The sequence below is a fragment of the Anastrepha ludens genome, chromosome 2 (assembly GCF_028408465.1).
Source record: "Anastrepha ludens isolate Willacy chromosome 2, idAnaLude1.1, whole genome shotgun sequence".
In the NCBI taxonomy this organism is placed as follows: domain Eukaryota; kingdom Metazoa; phylum Arthropoda; class Insecta; order Diptera; family Tephritidae; genus Anastrepha; species Anastrepha ludens.
This window is the reverse complement of record NC_071498.1, coordinates 84,995,127-85,014,379: the sequence shown is the minus strand read 5'-3', so window position 1 is coordinate 85,014,379 and position 19,253 is coordinate 84,995,127. Positions and strand designations below refer to the sequence as shown.

Sequence of the window (19,253 nt, the reverse complement as noted above, 5' to 3'; positions counted from 1 at the left end):
TAGTACTCACTGAGAGTTCGTAGCCTCGAATGAACCTGATTTATTTTTTTTTACGAGGAGGAAGCATCGGAAGTCTTTACCCGGCCAGTGTAGGACTTAGGACTTCAATCTGAACTAATCCTCGTACCGTCTAAGTACGGCTTCCCTCTCGATAACACTGTTAAATAAATCGTTGGAAGGCGGTTTGAGCAATAGGTTCCACGACAGTTACTCTTCACATGCAGTACATCAAAAGTTGATTATACTTGAACCTTCTTACAGTTTTTTATATTTCTTAACCGCAGTTGGGCCCACCCGCCCGCACCCGCCCGCTCCCACCATACTTGTCTCTCGTCGATTTAAGAGTCCTTTTCTTTATTTAGAATCGTCTGCTTAGTTGCCGTTGACCTCGTAGACAAATGCTTCACTCACCCTTGCGTGTTTTAATGCATGTAGCATATCGCTGATTTTTGACGAAATCATATCCCACGCAAAGTTTGAAGTCATAATGTTATCGACTAAGTTTTCTGGTATTAGCGGATTTTCTGATAGTGTGGTTAAATCGTGTCTGTTAACCGGGGGCATAAAAAAACACAAACCTTGCAACTTACTCTTCGTGACACAAGAACTATAAATGCGACTCATGTGTAGCCTAAAGCGATGTAGGCATTTCTGGTAGCATGACTTTTCACAGTTTATGTTGGCTCGAAGCTGAGTTCGCTATAGCTTCGAATTAACCATGGCCATTATTCGATGTTTGGGATTATCGTGTAAGTCCATCTTCCTTTTGTTGAGTTTTCCCAACGCTTCATCCATCGGATTCGCGTCTGGTGAATTTGAGAGCCATTGAGTGGACGTTATGAAGTTCGGACATTGTTTTTTAGCCATTCTTGGTTCACTCGAGCTTTGTGATATGGTACCAAGTCCTGTTGAAACGTCCATGGTCTGCCACCGAAATGTTTGTCTGCCCACAGCTGGAAGGCAACTTCCACAATACTTTCTCAAGCTGCCCAAGCCATTACCTATGGCGGATGCTGGTGGTCAATCGATGACTCAAATTCTCGTATGAACGGTCGGATCTAATGAACCCTACCGTTTTAGGAGTTTACGAATTGCTCAATTCGAAAAATTTTCTCGTCAGAAAACACAATGTTCGGAAATTGACCACTTTCGGCCAAACGAAGTAACTCCTTCGCTCTCTCAAGTCTGACTTGTGGCTGTTTTGGTGTGAGATCATGTGCCTTTTGGATCTTGTAAGGCTTGACTTTGAGATAATTTTTCAGTATGAGGCGGATGCTACGGTCAGATAAATTCAGTACTTCCGCCATTTGATTGGCACTTCGTCGGGGATTTCGCTCAAGTCGATTCTTCACTTTTTGAACCATTTCACATGACGCTGCAGTCTTTTGATGACCACCTCCATAACGTTTCGCGATGCTACCAGTATCATTGTAACGATTAATGGTGCGATAAACGCAAACTATATTTACTTTAAGGTGATCGAGCTCACGAACAATCGTTGGATGTGATTTTCCAGCTAAATATAATGCAATCACACATTTACATTTGAAATCGATTACTGATTTTCCTTTTTCGCGCTTACTCTCAGCAAAATGATTCCGCGCGCTTGTAAACAATACTCTGGACCCTGTAGATACCCTGAATCATTGCTAAGAAAGGAGAATACTTACCATATATGTATGTATAACTATAAAATGAAACTACAATTTTTCAAGTTTGAAAATTTAATTTTTAGCTGAGGCTGTAGTAAAAATAAGTATGTATAAACCTGATTTTGAAAAACTGGTCCAAATTTATTTAAATAATAAAAAATTTATATATATGTGGGTACATTATATATATACATATATCTTGTACAAATCCGTTAAAACAATTTTGAAATTCCACAGAATATCTACCCATCCACTGTAGACAATTCCATGTGCCTTATGCTCTAATACTGGTATATGCCACTGCAAAATAAATATGTGTGCACTCATTCATACATACATAAGTATATCGAAAATCTCGTAATTCTAAAAATATCTTACCGAGTTGTGTGCCTGCAATCACCGGGCAGATGTGTTGTTTGCTTCGATAATCGTATTCAAGCTGCTCGTTCAGTTGCGCCCAATAGAGTAACGCATTCGGCGGCAGCGCTATACCCAATTCCAGTTGCGGAAAGACAATAGCACCACCCAGCTTGGGTGTTTGTAGCTGCAAACGAACGTTAGAAAATAAAATTGATTTAGCCACATTCAACATCCCCCCACAATCTGCCCGCTTCACTCACATTGATCAGCACATTCGCCACTGTTTGCGTTGACATGGGCACCAACAGATCTGCGCGTACATCATCCTCAAATGTCCAACCTTCCACCTTCCAGTCTGAGAAATCGGCACTTGTATGCCCTGTAGCTAATTGCAAGCGTTTTGCCATAGTCGCTAGCTTTTCCTCTACGCTGAAATTCGCCGACTTTGTCACAACGTCCCCATCAATGTCGTATTCTTCTTCGATAATCTGTTGCAAGTCGCTGATTTCCCGCGCGCGTAAGAAATTGTGATGTATAACGACATAGGGATCCAGACTTACGAACTCCACTTGGAATGGTTGCAGCGCCAGCTCAGGCAGATTTCTGCTAACAAGCCGACAATGTTGCGCGCGACTATTGAAAATATGGTGGCTTCCTCTGGTAGCGGCGCCAGTATTTGCTGTCTCACGACAAATCTCCTCAATCAACAATTCTTCGATGGATTTGTCACTTTGCTATAATGCAAACAACAAACTTGAGCATCTATGGACATAAGTTTTATTGAATGTGTATGGTGGGAAATGTATGTAGTTGTATGGAAAAAATGTAAAATGCATAGGAATGTGAAATTTAAAACGGTGTAAACAGATTTCCTTGGAACTACGTTTACTTGCTAATGCGCATTCTTGTATGAATGTTTGCATGTACGAGTAGGTATGCAAATCTATATAAAATCTCTGTCATGATAAATAGCTTACTTGCTCCTTTAGTGCCTACTCATAAAAGTGTAGAGAAAATGTTAAAGCAAATAGATAGACAGTTGGAGATGGGATGCCCGAGCTGCAATCATTTAGTTTTCTTTGCTGACAATAACAGATTTTCAGATTGTCAGTAAAGGGACTGTGCATATGGCAATCTTTGCTATGTACAATGGAGGCACAAGGAAAGGCAAAATCAAACCTAAATATGAAATATGCAATACTAAAATGCGACACATATGTATGTATATATGCATATATAATATATATATATATATATATCTATATATATGTACGCATAAAGGGCCGTTCAGAAGATGCGCCTAGATGTTGTTTTAAAATAAACCAAATTAAAAAATTACTCTTAACGATTATATGTGAAAAATGGCATCATTTAAATGTGCACCATGAGCCCGAGTACGGACTGTCATACGAGAATTCAAATTTTAAAGGACGGGTTCTTACATTATCGTGTTAAGTTCAGTAATCTCGATCCGAATGTTGTTAGATTAGTTAGATCGCGGGATCTAGGTGACCAGTTTATGTCATCATTACGTGAAATCAATCGACCGAGATACTTAGATCGCAATAATGCAATGTTTTCCAGCGTTGTGGGACCTCTGGCTACATCCTGTTCAAAATAAAGATCGTTTATGCCTATTCTTTCAATCAGGGCACAAAAAACCTTCAATCATTTATCTATAGCGATGCACATTGATAGTAGCGGTTTTCATTTTCATCTTCGCAGAAAAACCGGCCATTTATTGCAGCAGGTAAAGAATCACACCAAACAATACATTTTAGTGGATGTAATGATTTTTTTGAAATTACTCGAGGGCTTTCTTCCCCCCAGATGCGGCAATTTTGTGTGTTGACAAAACCATCCAGTGTGAAATGAACTTCATCACTAAGGATGATTCAGCGTGAAATACCAGCTTCATATTTAAAGAATCAATTCACGAAATTGGTGCGTAGATACATAATGATCCGTTGGCTTCAATTCGTTTGTTGATTTAACTTCGTATGGATGCAAATGCAAATTTATATGTTTAATTCGCATACCATTGATTCATGAATGCCACAATAACTTTTATCCTTATACTATGTCTGGGTCAGGATTTGTAGCCGAAGGTAATCGTAATACGTTATATATTATAATATACATAACTTTATGCTTTATGCGGAATACGTGGGGAGGAAATAGTACTGTTTCTATGGTCAATTTTCTATGAAAATATGGACCATATCTCTATATACTTCGAAATTAGTTCGACAATAAAAGTTGAGAGAAAAATACTTGATTACCCTAACAAGCAGCCGCACACTCCGAATTATTTGAAAATCGATTCCATTAGAAACATCCAGACTGTATGCTTTGTTTTCTGTATTGCCTTTTGCTTCGCCTTCATACTTTTAAAATGAGCACTACATTCATTTTTTATAAATAAAGTAAGAGATTTGATATCTACTTACCGTTTTTTTCTTTATAAGTCGCTTTGATTTTTTACTAGAATTTACAGCAGATTTTTCTAATTCATTTTCAAATTTTAATTTGGTTTTTCGCAGATATTCGCTTTTGGGCTGCTTTTGTAGCATTTCATTAACCATATCCAGCGCGCCAACAACGTTACCTAAAAAATTATAAGCATTTATAAGACTTACATACGCAAGCACTTATACATACATACCTATGTAAGCGTACATACATTTTCATTTATGTAAAAGGGAGATTCAATTACTCTCACATTTACATTCGTCATTACATTTTATATATTCGGCTTCATTACAACAAAATGCATTTAAAAACAATTGTACGAGCTGAGCAGATATGCCTGCATATCAATTTGTGGTACGTCTTTAGCACATTTGTATGTGCGAGGTGTGTTCAAAAAGTATCGCGAATTTTGTGTTTTTCAAAAATTATTTATTTTTCATTAATATCTATTTTGTCTCCTTCAAAGTAGTCCCAATGAGATTTTATGCACTTGTGCCAACGTTTTTTTTTAATCTTCGAAGTACTTCAAAAAATTATTATTTTTATCTTGTTCACCTCCTCCTTCGATACCGTCTTTATCTCGTCAATCGTAGCGTAGCGTCGTCCTTTCATGGGCCTCTTCAGTTTCGGGAACAAGAAGAAGTCATAGGGGCCAGATCTGGGGAATACGGTGGCTGTGGCATCATTAGTGTGTTGTTTTTGGCCAAAAAGTTGCGCACAAGCAACGATGTGTGAGCAGGGGCATTATCGTGGTGCAAGAGCCAATTTTTGTTCTTCCACAAATCCGGGCGTTTCTGGATTTTCTTCGCGCAAATTGCGCATAACTTGCAGGTAATATTTCTTATTGACCGTTTTACCCTGTGGCAAGAACTCATGATGCACAACGCCCCTGCAATCGAAGAAAACGGTAAGCTAAACTTTTTCATTCGGCCGAACATGGCGCGTTTTTTCGGTCTTGGTTCGTTCGGCAGCTTCCATTGAGATGATTGAACTTTGGTTTCCACGTCATAACCATAAACCCACGACTCGTCACCAGTTATGATCCTCTGGAGCAAATTTCGGGCGTCGTGGGCAGAGTCCAACATCTCATTAGCAATGTCCATGCGATGCTGCTTTTGGTCGAAATTGAGCAGTTTTGGTAAGAATTCTGCGGCGACCCGTCTCATGACCAAATCATTGAAAAAAAAATCGAATGGCACGAGCCAATCGATATGTCTAGCTCCTCAGCAACTTCTCTAACGGTGATTCGACGATTGGCCAATACCATTTTCTTCACTTCATCAATTTATTCGTCTGTTGTTGAAGTGCTTGGGCGTCCGGCACGCTTTTCGTCGTTCACATCTTCTTGGCCTTCTGAGAACATTTTGTACAACCGATAAACGTTGCTTTGGTCCAAAGTAGCTTCCCTGTATGACACAGTCAACATTCGGAATGCATCCGCGCACTTAATTTCCTTTTTCACATAAAATTTGATATGTAGGTAAAAATCGGAGACGAGTCGAAACACGTGGAAGCAAATAAGCTGTCAACAATTAACTGAACAATCAAAATGGACGAACTCGTCGGCATGAGTGAGAGACGTGAGTACCAACATATCGCCACAAAAAAAAAAAGAAATTCGAATATATGTAACCTGCGAAAATTCAAAATTCGCGACACTTTTTGAACACACCTAGTACGTACATACGTAAATGTATTAATATTCAAAGCAATTCATAAGTAGGTATGCGCATTAGGGTGGGTCGACATTTGTTCCCTCAAATATTTTTATAGTAATGAAAATATGTTGTTTTCTTGGGATAATTATAAACCTGTACAATATACGATGATTCAAGGGTGAAGTAGATCTTTGATTGCAATTATTTGCGGTATGTTAATTTGTTAAATTTTTTTTTGCAATCGCGACTCGTACTTATTCGGAAATGATGCCGGTAAAGCTGTTGCGGTGAACAGTGAACCTTATATCACGAAACAACGAAAAATTACCGCAGAGATCTTGTGAATTATCCCCATTGAACTTCTTTCTCTGGGCCTACGTGAAAAGTATGGTCGCTGTCAATACGCGCGGGACGATTCCAGGGTTGAAGAACAAAGTGCCTCAATAAATTTCTGAGGGCGCTTACACCCTTTATTGGATGTTTGGTGGAGCTGGTATTCCAATTTGTGGTGTGCGTCTTGATATTTTTCCACAAATGCCGCCTTCGAAAGGCAGATGGTTTTTTATGAGAAGCTTTTTCATGGCAGAAATACAATCGGAGGTTTGTCCCTGTTTGCTGACCATTATGATCCGATAAATTCAGACGAAATTATTTTGAAAATTTCTGAAGGTTTGCATCATATGTGTGGACTTAACAGCATTTATCTTAAGCCAACATATTATCGCATTAGAAGATGATGAAACAAAGTCTATTTTTTCCGATGCAGAAGCGACCCGCCCTCATGCATATCCAAAATCATTGGAATGCTGATTCATTGCTTTGCGGTTGTGCGCACACACACTCACCCATAGTGAATTCGGTGGCCACCAGCGCTTCCATAATCTCTAAGCGAGCTGTTTCCACCACATCATTTCTGCCGCCGGTTGTGGGCGATTGTTCTGTTGCATTCATCCCCTTCTCCTCAGTAGGCAGTTTTCCTAATGCCACTTCCATCCAATATTTTGCAATAATAAAATCACCATTTTTTACTGATATACGACCGATTTCCAGACAGTCGCTCCAGGACATTGCAGAGCTGCAGGGCAAGAAATTACGCACAAATATAAAACTCACAATCAGGCTCAAGAAGTAATATAATTATTCCTTTAAAAAGTGATTTTAATGCTTTTTGTTGTTTTTCTGTTGAACATGGTATATCAGCAATTCTTAAGAGATGACTTACCCCAATTTCACACCATTCACTTGGCCCATAGCCAAAAGCTCCGGCTCGAGCTGGTAGATGCCTTGAATACGCAACAGATTACTGGCAGCTTCATCGAAATCACTTTCGCTCGGGAATTTCAATGACTTCCTGGTATTCGTAAGATTTTGAACGATTTCTGTTGGTTGGGATGAGAAAAAAATAACAACAGTACTCTCTACGACAAGAAATGAGTATACACGTAGTTGCTTGTATGTGAGGTTGTACGAATGTAATGACAAGTAGCATTGACAGTGAAAATGAGTCTTGCAGGGGAATTCTTGTTCCGCCTTTACATTGATTGGCAATCGAAGTTCGTTTGCATTGCTGTGACAGAATGGCTAACGGACAATACGAATACTCACCTGTTGTACTATTAACATTGTGCGCGTGTTGTTGTAAAATATGCCAATCAGAGGTGAAGCGTTTGAGGATAGTCAACGCATTCAAGGGATTGTTTACATATTTGTGAACATCCGTTAACGCCACATCGTTGATGGCTTTGATTTGATATGTTTTGCTGGAGTATTAGGGAAAGCATGAATCAATTTTGGATAGACTAATAAATGTGCTTATATATAATAGTTACAAATACATATTCTTTAGTAATAATAAAATTTGAAGGAAGTCATTTTTTTTAACTTTGTTAAGCTTATAGAGATCGTGTTGACCAAGGTTGGTTGAATTAGAAGAAGTAGCCTTCGTTTTCATACTTGGAACTCGATTTTTAAAACCAACGTACGTGTATATTACGTGAAGAATGCCCATCGACAATGACTGATCGGACCTTGTCAGTGCGTCTTCAAACTGGAAGATCAATCGTCTATTATATGCATTACAGTATTGAAAAAGCCCTTGAAAAAATATTGGACACATCCCATGCCTTTGATGATTTTATGTGAAAATGTATGTAAAAAGACTTTGACAGTACCACCGATTGTACATGAGTTCGAGCACCTTAAAGTAAATAAAGTTTTTTTGTAAAGTAACACAAAACTCGAGTGAACCAAGAATGGCAAAAAAAAACTTTAAAACGTCCACACAATGGCTGTCAAATTCACCAAACGCGAGTCCGGTTGATTATTCTCTTTGGGCCATTTAGAGAGCAAGGTCCGAACTAAAAGATAAACTATCAATACTCGTATTATCATAATGACAATAATTTAAAAAAAAAAATGTATTTTATTCAAAATCAACCCCGGCCCTTGAAACTTAACCACCCTTTATAAGTCAGAAATATAGTTGGAATGATTTTTCTTTATTATAATCTGGTATGTAGATAATTTGACGGCATTTATTTTTTGAATATGACATTCGGCATATATCCGCCGCGGCTATGAGTTACATAGTTCAATCGATCAGTCCAATTTTTGACTACTTTTTCCAATAAGTCTGGCCACATGGCGTTAATTGTGGCTTGAATATTGCAATACATTGATTGTTATGCGCGCTGTACGGAAAGTTGCGCTATTTTCTTGGAATCAAATGTCCTCGATGTTTAGCTGATTCGGCTCGATAGCATTCGCCATTCACTGTAACGGTAGCTTCTTTCTCATTTACAAATAAATAAGGACAGATGCCGCCAGTGCTCTATGAACTTTGCGAACAGACTTATTTTTTCCAAAGTAAATTTCCACACTTTAGAAGCGTTGCCCTGGCGTTACTTTTCTGTTCAACACAGTTTGCCATTTTTAGCTGTCAAACCATAGTTATCGATATTCACAGTTCTCATGCAGCTAAAAAACACGGAATATAATTTGGAAAATAAAGATGCGGCGGCTTTACTATCGATACAATACCCGCTGATGACAGCAAGGCAAGAAGAAGATCTCATTAGGAAGAAAGGGCGAGTATAGCAGGACATGGCTTCGCTTTGTATGTCTAATTGGCGCCGCTTAATGCGAGAAGGAACAGAATCACGAGTTTTTGAACGCGGTCTAAATTGTTTAGGCGGTTCCAAGTTTCTCAATATTAGCACAGATGGCTAAAACTTAGAATAGTGGAAACAAGTTATTGCTTAAGGGTCTTGGAGTTATGTTGAGTTTCATCGTATGAATTAACAATGGATTATGTCTGATTTGGGCATCCATCACTTCTAAGAGGCACAGGTTTGTCTAAAATTGATGTTTAATATACTTAATCCTGCCATAAGTTCTGTTACAAGTTGAGTGCGGTATAGATATTAAATTATAATGCTTCTGAAATGAAGTTAGTTTTATTTAATCATGTAAATATTAAAAAAATTTAAATTTTCATTCGAGATGGTCACTAATTGCTTTTACACAAGCCTTCAAACGATTATACCATTCAGCTATTGCAGTACGTACGGTTAACATGGATATTGGTATCGATGCTTGAACCAAAGATTGTTGGAGACTCCCTAAATTTTTGCGAGGTCTTCGACAAGCCATGTTCTCCAATTCTGACCACAAACTCTAGTCCAATGGATTCAGATCTGTACTTCCAGACGGCCAATCTTCTGCGGCTATGAAATGGCGTTTTTTAACCACAGATGGGTGGGTTTTGCCTTATGAGCTGGAGCGGAATTTTACTGGAAGATCCAACGCTCCCCATTGAAGAGAGTACTGCTCAACTACTTCATTATGTCTTCTAAGACATCCTCCTGGCACACTTTTGTCCCGGTCGTAACCCCTTCTCCCCAGAAATGAAAGGATATAACGCCTTACCAAGACACTCGCCACTAAACTAGGAACCTTTGGAACACCATTTTTTGCGTCTTTAGAAGTTTTAACATAGATTTTGATTAAAACCTTCTTCAACAATGAAAAGTTTCCCATCTGTGGCCGTTGATCGCGTGCCACCTAAGAAGCTGCTTGCATCTGTCGGGCCTAATTTTTTTAAACGAGTTTTCAAAAGATGACCAGTTGAGCGACGGAAGGCTATCATGTGGAGATTATCTTTACTTAGTCTTGGCATTCATTTCCCTGGACAATGTTTTCTGCTTTCCAAAATTCGAACCACGCGAGGACGCCCACTTCTTTTTATGTCTGTCACTTCAGGCGTTCGGGGGAGACGATTGATCGTGCGGTAAACAAACTTGCTCGAAATATTAAGTTTTTTCAGCAATTCGTAAATCTCACTTGCACTTTCAACACACTTTTGTAATGCAATCACTGCAATGTGATCTTTAACTCCCCACTCCATTGTTAACAAGAGAAATTTGCCACGAAATTGAGTACATATATTTTAGTAAACAATGCATACGAACAAAAGCAAAAATTAGGCAACTTTTTCCTGCGAATTTGTTCTCGCCGTATTCATTGTAAAATTTGTCACAGAATTTACGCAAGACTAAGTAAATACAAGCCTCGCTTTTTTCATTCATCAAACAAGAAAAAATTTTCACTTGAATTTTGTTTTGTAATTGGCATTACAGCACTGAGGACACATTTGGTGAATTATTAAAATTTTAAATAGAAAAAATAGAAAATTTCTTAAAATAAATAAAACACTTACCGCTTTAAAACATTAATTTTCTGTTCCAATGCTCCGATATAGTGCCTTAGGGTGTCGATCAGTATCGTTTGCGTATTCAAATACTCATCCAAGTCATACTGATCTGCTGCCACAGTTGCTGTCAGTTTGATTTCCCCACTTTGTGCCGATACGGTTGGACCGAGAACGATGACCAGCAAATTAATTAGCATAAGCAACAACAAAGTATGCAATGATGTTGATTTTGCCGTTGTTGCTGTTGCGGGTTTAACTATTTTTGTTATGGGTATATTCAAAGGTTTATTATAGGTCAATGACATTCTGATGAATTATGAAACGTGATGATCGGTTTACTATTCTGGTGCTACTTTGGAGAGTTTATTTGTTTAAAACAGCAGTTGGCTAGTCAAGTTCAAGAATTTTGTAACATGTGTGTATGTGTGTATGTGTGAATATGTTAAGTTAATGATCTTTCAGGATTTGTAAAACTATTATTGCCAATTTTTAATTCTATTCTTTTTACACTTTATTCTGCACACAGTAGCGATGATTATCATTTGAATGTTTCTGCCAAACTAAAATATAAAATATAAAGGCATATTAGTTTTACCAGAATTCATTGCGGCCGTGGAAGCTTAATGAAAGGTAAGAAAGCCCGAAAGCTTTTGTAATATTTGCTAACAAAGAGTTCTGAGCGTTTCTTCGCTTTATTTCGAAACTGAAATGAGTATAGTTAGGATATCGCATTTAGATCAAAGATACTCATTGGGCGACATTTGGCTACAAATCTAGCAGAAAATAAAATCTAACTCAGAATTTCTTAATTCACTTAATATTTCTTTTTCTTGATTGGCGCGATAACCGCTTAAGCGATTTTGGCACAATTTAACAACGCTCGTCAGTCGTTTCTTTCTCATTCTAACGGGCCCAATTAGATACTACAAGTGAAGCCAAGTCCTTTTTCGCCTGATCTTTCCACCATAAAGGAGGTCTTCCTCTTCCCCTGCTACCACCAGCTGGTACCGCATCGAATACTTTCAAAGCCGGAGCGTTTATATCCATTCGGACGACATGACCCAGCCAACGTAGCCGCTGGATCTTTATTCCCTGCGTTATGTCTATGTTGCCGTAAAGCCATACAGCTCACTGTTCCATCACCTGCGACATTCGCCGCCGCTAATGTGCAAAGGTTCAAAAATCTTTCGCAGGATTTTCTCTCAAATACTTCAATGGGCGCCTCATCGGTGTTGTCATCGTCCAAAGTTTTGCGCTATACAATAGGACGGGCATGATGAGAGCTTCGTAAAGTGTTAGTTTTGTTCGTCGTTAGAAGACTTTAGTACTCAATTGGCTACTTAGTCCAAAGTAGCACTTGTTGGCAAGAGAGATTCTCCGTTGGATTTCAGGCTTGACATTATTACATGCTAGTTCCTCAGGACCTCGTTAGTCAATTAGTAATCCAAATATCGAATTTGGGAAATTTTCTCTTTTCTAACTACTCTAATATCCCGTTCTTTGTGTTTTTGAAAAACGCGGTTTTGAAGAGGAAGCGTAGTTTTTGCCCGATTCCGCCCATTTAATTTGTACCGAATTTCCTTCAGTAGCCCATTTTTTGTAAGAAATTGACAAAATTGCCATTGACGTGACATCAATTCAACCCAATCTGCTCGATCGGTCGACAAAGAGTATTTCTGTAAGCATTAATCGAGAAAGGCGGAACAGTGAGAGAAATGATATGTCAATCGACAAGGAATGTGTGAAATTAATTCAACAATTGTTTGTTGAGAAAAGTAAGTTCTTGTTTGAGAAATGTTAGGACGAAAACCAAAATGTATACACATTTATTAATATAATTTTATTATAATGATTTTACTACTGATTAATTATTAGTTATACTTCTCCGGGGGAATATACGCCCGACATTTGCATTTGCGAAAGCAGCATGTTAAGGCCCACCAGGCTAAATGAAAATGAAACACTACTAGTGGCTCTACAGCTTGGTTGCTTGGAGTATATCAACGACTTCATTCAAAAAGATTGAGAATGTCAGTCAGCGAAGAGCTGAGAGAAATACTATTTAAAAAAATCACTTCTGTAATTAATTATTTAACATATTTTCTATTCATATTTACAATTTAATTAAACCATACCTTTTTAACTGAGTAATCTAAATTGAATTCCCATTATATGCCCACTTGCATATGTAAGTATTTATAAACATACAAAGAACAAGAAAATAACAAGAAAGAGCTTTAAAAGCATAGATTAAAATATCTGTGATTTTATGTTTTAATCTCTAATCTGTTGTGTTGCATGGAAAAACAAAAAATACCCTCTGACTTAAACTACGAGGCAAAAAGTAAAGTTTAGATATATAGATTACAAAACTTTTTGGAAGCTTTTGTATTAAAGTATTTACATATGTAACTATCGAAATGTGGGTTGCCACCACCGTAAGGCTAAGTGAGAATAACGATTCAAAATATTTAATTTCTTTTGGTTACAGAAACCCTTTGAATCGAGTGTTCGTACTGAAATAGAATGGAACAGGTCAGTTGACTACCACGGCTGTCGATCAATTCGGCTAATTTTGTTTAAAGAAACGCAACAAGTAAGGTGACGTCATTGTGACGCCAAATAGAATATTTCAATCGAGAACTCGATCAAGATTAGTTACAGAAACGGAATACACATATCCCCTATTTTAAGCTTAAACTAAATTAATTATCTTAGGAGCACTCCCTATATTTGTCACAAAAAATGTTTCAAGCGATTTCACTGTGTATCGATCTCGGTATTTAATAGGCACATCTCTTATGATCTATTAATGGAGTATAAATAATTAAGCTCGAGTGAAAACTAATGGACATTTTTAATTGTTTTTGGTACTAATTATAGCTGTCTAGCATAAGGAATATAAGGAATAACGGTATGTTGTGGGATACTTTAAGTTGTTAAATCATCGAATAAAACTTGGCTATAGCACAAATCCAGTTTTTTAAATTTTCTACAAATAGAGGGAAAACTCAGAAAGTTGTTATAAACTATTTACCAAAGAAAAAATCGTAAATATTTGATAAAAATGAAAATTCTAAATATTTAATTATTTTATTTATTTTTATTTAATGTATGGAAAATAACAATAAATTATTATTTTACAAAAAAAAGAAGCACTAGCTGCCAGGGCTACGGCTCACTGCTCTAATAAGATTACTTTTTGACTACAAAAGTTAAGCTATTACAGAGTTAATTTTCTGGAAACGATTATTAGGCACTATCGACCCATGAATTAATATAGAAATTAAGTTATGTGGGAGGTAAATTCATAGGATATACCGAAGAATATTTACATAGATGTTTAAGTAAAGAGACTTATGGTTTAAATCAATTTTCTCAGATCCGCTCTAATTAAGTACTCTTTCATTTTCTCAATGTTTTCCTGAGAAGCAGTTTTTAGTATTTCCGATGGAAGATGGTTGTTGAAACTTGTGTTCCTGAGATTCATAAAATGCGTGCGGTCGTCCAACAGGTGCTTAACTGTTAATGTTGACAGTGTGCAGTAGGGGCAGGAAGGTGGCCTCTCACCATTTAAAATGTGGGAGTGTGTACCGATTGTGTGTCCAATACGGAGTCGGATGAAGGCAGTGATGTCCTTGGTACGGAATATGGCTTGATAGTTGGGTATAGTGCCAGTTGTATTTAAGCTTCAGTTCTTTTTGGTTTAAAATATTTATTAAATAGTCCGCAGATGTCCTTCTTAAGCATACAATCAAATGTGTGCAACGGTTCCATTGCTGCAGTCTTAGCTTTTTGGTCGGCAAGCTCGTTCCCTTTAATGCGGCCAGGAATCCACATAATTTTGACTTTATTTTGATGCTCAATTAATATGCTCCATATGCTTGAAATAAGGGGTGATTGGTTTCTTATGTTCACTATGCCCGATATTGTAGACTTGCTATCCGAACAAATGATTGTTTTTTTATTAGTTTTTGATGCAACTATTATGGCATTGTATATTGCTATAGCTTCTGCTGTGTACACAGAACAGTAGTAAGGTAGTTGACCCTTCGTTATTGTTTCACCATCAGCATTCACTACTGCAAACGTGGTGTGGTCTAGAGTTTTTGAACCGTCAGTGTAGATCATTTTCCATTCAAGTCTAAATGGTGCGACGTATTCTAATGAACTGGTGTTGGATTTAGGAAATGCTGCTATACCAAAAAGGACTGAAGACTTTCTAAAATGCCAAGGCGGTGAGCTAATTGGGGGCCTTAATTGTGGCCGTGAGGTTATTCCCAGTTTGTTAGCATATTCCAGTGCTCTTAGTATAGTTGAGTTGCGATTTTGCACTTTACTTGCAGCAAATAGTGATGAGGTGGCCTCATGTAGAATGTTATTGTTGCAATAGAGAAGTTTTGGGATGAGACTCATTGTGGTGTATTCTGTTTTCTCCGGAATATTGGGTAGCCCTGCTTCCACCAGTATGTACTGTATCGGAGATGTTGGAAAAGCTCGAATGCTTCTGCGTACGGCCGCGTGGTATGTTGGGAAAATTAGCCTTAGATTACTTTTGGCGCAGTGTCCGTATATTGGCAAACCATAGTCCATTTTCGACAAGATGAGAGTCCTAGTAACATTTATCAGATTTGTGGTATGAATAAGACTATGTTTAGATGACAGATACTTTATAATATTCAACCTGGCAGCTAAGTTCTTTTTTAAATCTAAGCAGTGTTCCTTAAAAGTAAGACGCTTATCAAAGATAATTTCAAGAAATCTTATGCTGTGAGCATTTACAATATTTGTATTATTATAGACTACATTTAAGTTATTACATTTATGCTTTCTATACATATATGGAAAGATTTACATTTATTAAGCGAGAGGTTCGCTCCTGAGTATATGGACCATCTTGAGATGTAGTTCTAAATATATCATCAGATATATAGCAAGTAAAGTGTTTTCAGCAAGTTCATCAAACAGAAAAGTAATTGCAATCGCGGTAGCACTATATGTATGTATGTATCTGTACAATACTTTCCACCAACAAGCAAGTATTGAATTTCAGTAAGTTTTGTTTAGCTGTTCATACTGAGATAGCATACAACTTTCTCGAAATCAAATTGCGACTGATTGTTGGATATGAAAATTAATACACCAAATGTGGCTTGAATCTAATCGGGTTACGATATGAAAAATAAAAAATGTTCGAAGAGTCGTTTGAAAAATCCAACTACGCATCGCTGATAAGAAATTTAAAAGCCAAAGTTAATATAGGGTGATTTTTTAAAAGCTATAGGAAAGTTTTTCAAAAACACATACGTAAAATTCAAAAAAATGCATGAAATGTTTATTTAAATCGATAGTACAGTCCATATAATTTAATGTTTGAAGATTATTTCATGCAAATGTTGACCACGACTGCGCTTCAAATGGTCCATCCGCTTAGTCCAATTTGGGATACTCTTTCCAATGTTTCGGCCGATATCTCACATATAAATGCTTTAATGTTGTCTTCCAATGCGTTAATTGAAGCAGGCTTGTCTGAATAGACATGAGCTTTAACATAGCCCCACAAAAAATAATCTAAAGACGTTATATCGCACGATCTGTCAATTGGCCACGACAGGTCCCGAACGTGAAATAAAATGTTCACTGAACTCGCCTCTCAACAAGTCCATTGTTACGCGTGCTGTGTGGCATGTGGCACCGTCTTGCTGAAACCAAATGTCATGCAAGTGAAGCTCTTGCATTTTGGGCAAAAAAAAAGTTGGATATCATTTCACGGTAGGGCTCATCATTCACAGTTACGTCACGATTCGCTGCATCTTTGAAGAAGTACGGTCCAATGATACCTCCAGCCCATAAACCGCACCATACTGTGACCTTTTCTGGATACATTGGTAGCTCTTGCAATCCTTCTGGCTGATCTTCACTCCAAAATCGACAATTCTGCTTACTATTTACGTACAGATTTATCCAAAAATGAGCTTCGTCGCTGAACACAATTTTTCGATAAAAAAGTAGATCTTCGGCCAACATTCCAAGAGCCCATTCACCAAAAATTCTGCGTGGCGGTAGGTCGTCCGGCTTCAATTCTTGCACCAGCTGTATTTTGAAAGGCTGCACACCTAAATCCTTTCGCAAAATTTTCCACGTTTTTGAGTAACAGAGGCCCAATTGCTGCGAACGGCGATGAATCGATAATTGATGGTCATCATTAACACTGGCCGATATTTTTTCAGTTCGCACTCTACGTAAGCGTGTTGGTGGTTTGATGCCCAATAATGTAAATTTGGTTCTAAATATAGTCACAGTAGCTGGAATAGCCGCTTGGGTGGGTCGATTAAACTAACCATAAAAAGGATGTAGCGCGCGAGAAACTTTCTTAACAGAACCCGCATTTTTATAATAAAATTTAATGATTTGCAAGCGTTGTTCGTTTGTAAGACGATTCACCGTTAAATTATAGATCAAACTGAAGATGTTTGACAGTGAAACAAAACACGAAACGTGCGTCAGCTATTTAAACCAACTGTTGAAGAAGATAAAAGCTAAAAAATCACCCGTTAGTTTGTTTAAAAATTCATAGTAATTTGAAAGCGACTTTCCAAAATATTTCGATTTCTGATAGGAGTGCAGAGCGTTAAATATTTAATTGCATATGGTGAAAAGCTTCCGGTTTATTCATATCTAACTAATTTCGTTTTGATTGTTCATATGTTTATGGGAATAAAATAGATAAGGGCCAAATATAAAATAAAACAACACCGCATGTGAAGGATAAGGTCGGGCATTTCAATGATAGATCTATAGAGGGAGCATGCGGTAGTTGCGAACATGCATATATGTAACTATAACTTCCCGAAACTATTCAGATAAGACATGGAGGACTAAACTTAACTCAAGAATTTAATAGCCACACCGATTTAGAAATTTCTAATTTTCTTAAGTGCCCTCGTTCATTCGGTTATAATGTTAGCCGTGAATTGAAATTATAAGGAGCCAATGCAGATTCTGTTGCGAAACGCAAAAAACACGAGTAACGTTCTGACCTTGTCTGATATGCAGAATTTATTCAATAAGTGCAAGCGATAATTGACGAGGGGCATTCGATATCAATATGGGCCCTTACGAGGAAGCTTAATGTTTCTGAGGGCCTTATACGTCGAGTAGTTCATGCAGATCTCCCGTATAATTTCCACGTTATTCGCAGAAAACAGTTTATATCGGATAAAACTGGAGAACAGTGAGTTGCCGATTGAAACAGCTTCTAAATAAAATTAAACACCCTGATGCGCCTGAAATATTATGGTTGTTTTCTGACGAACAAATTTTTTACCAAAACCAAAAGACCAACTAAAGAAATGCTAGATGGCTATTTTGCAAACCTATAGAGGATCCTACTGTCATGCACCGGAAGTTTCTAGGAGCTGCTATGGCTTTAGCTGATGTGAGCTACAAAGCTCATGTCATGCCACCATATTTTTTACTCAGAGATTTCGAGTGAGTTTTGCGGCATATATCGAGGTTATAGAGACTATAGTGAAACCTTGGAATGATAGTGTATGCGGTGAAAGTCCACATATTTTTCAGCAAGACCCTGCTCCTTTATCCAAAGCGATGGCGACACACCCACACATAACACTGAACTTATGGCCGCCTAACTCCCCAGACTTTAACTGCCTGGATTACTACGTATGGACCATAGTTTAGCTTCAAATCAATAAGCATTCGCATAACATCATTTCTTTTCTGAAGGCTGCAATTAATACCGTTATGGTTAAGATGTATAAGGAGCATTTGATTCGGATTCGCAATCGAGGAGGTTATTGCAGCTAATGCAAATGTTATTGAATGATTTTATTGATACATATTTAATAAAAAATGTTGTTCAAAATATGAGCTAATTAGTTTTACTCTCAAGCTGTCCTCAAATACCCTGTATATATACAAAAGTATCTACCTCATAGGTGCATACGAGGGTGCTTCAATAAGTACCCGTGTTTGTTGGCAGAGGACGTTCCTGCGGGAAGTTGGTGTTAGCATCATGTGCTTCCATCTATCAATCGACAGCAAAACAAATTTCAGACGGATTGATAGGTTAATTTGGATTTGGCAGCTATTCGAGTAAGATGTGTTTCGTGATTTTCACTAAGATTTTTGTTTTGTTTTTGGATGGGAAAAAATGCGAGGAGATAAAACAAAGTTGGATACTGTCTATGGGGACGTTTCGCCAGTTAAATATTGGTTCAATGAATTTCAACGTGAACGAACATCCATTTTTAATGAGGAGCGACCAGGACGCCCGGCAGACGTAGTTACCGAGGAAATCATTCAAAAGGTCCATGACATAATTCTCGCTGATCGACTAACAAAAGTGCGTCAAGTAACAGATGCCATAGGTGTATCGAC

The 19,253-nt window shown here is 37.7% G+C and overlaps 1 protein-coding gene across 1 annotated transcript; it reads right to left on the bottom strand.

The window, feature by feature from the left end:
- Nucleotides 1-1,828: 1,828 nt before the first annotated feature.
- Nucleotides 1,829-11,158, bottom strand: LOC128869315 (prolyl 4-hydroxylase subunit alpha-2). The gene is made up of 8 exons (XM_054111871.1): nt 10,860-11,158; nt 7,748-7,902; nt 7,365-7,521; nt 6,988-7,217; nt 4,463-4,620; nt 2,273-2,746; nt 2,031-2,196; nt 1,829-1,952 (listed from the first exon to the last, which is right to left on the bottom strand). The coding sequence occupies exons 1-8, from the start codon at nt 11,156-11,158 to the stop codon at nt 1,927-1,929; spliced, it is 1,665 nt and encodes a 554-aa protein (XP_053967846.1). The 3' UTR covers nt 1,829-1,926.
- Between the last annotated feature and the right edge of the window lie 8,095 nt (nt 11,159-19,253).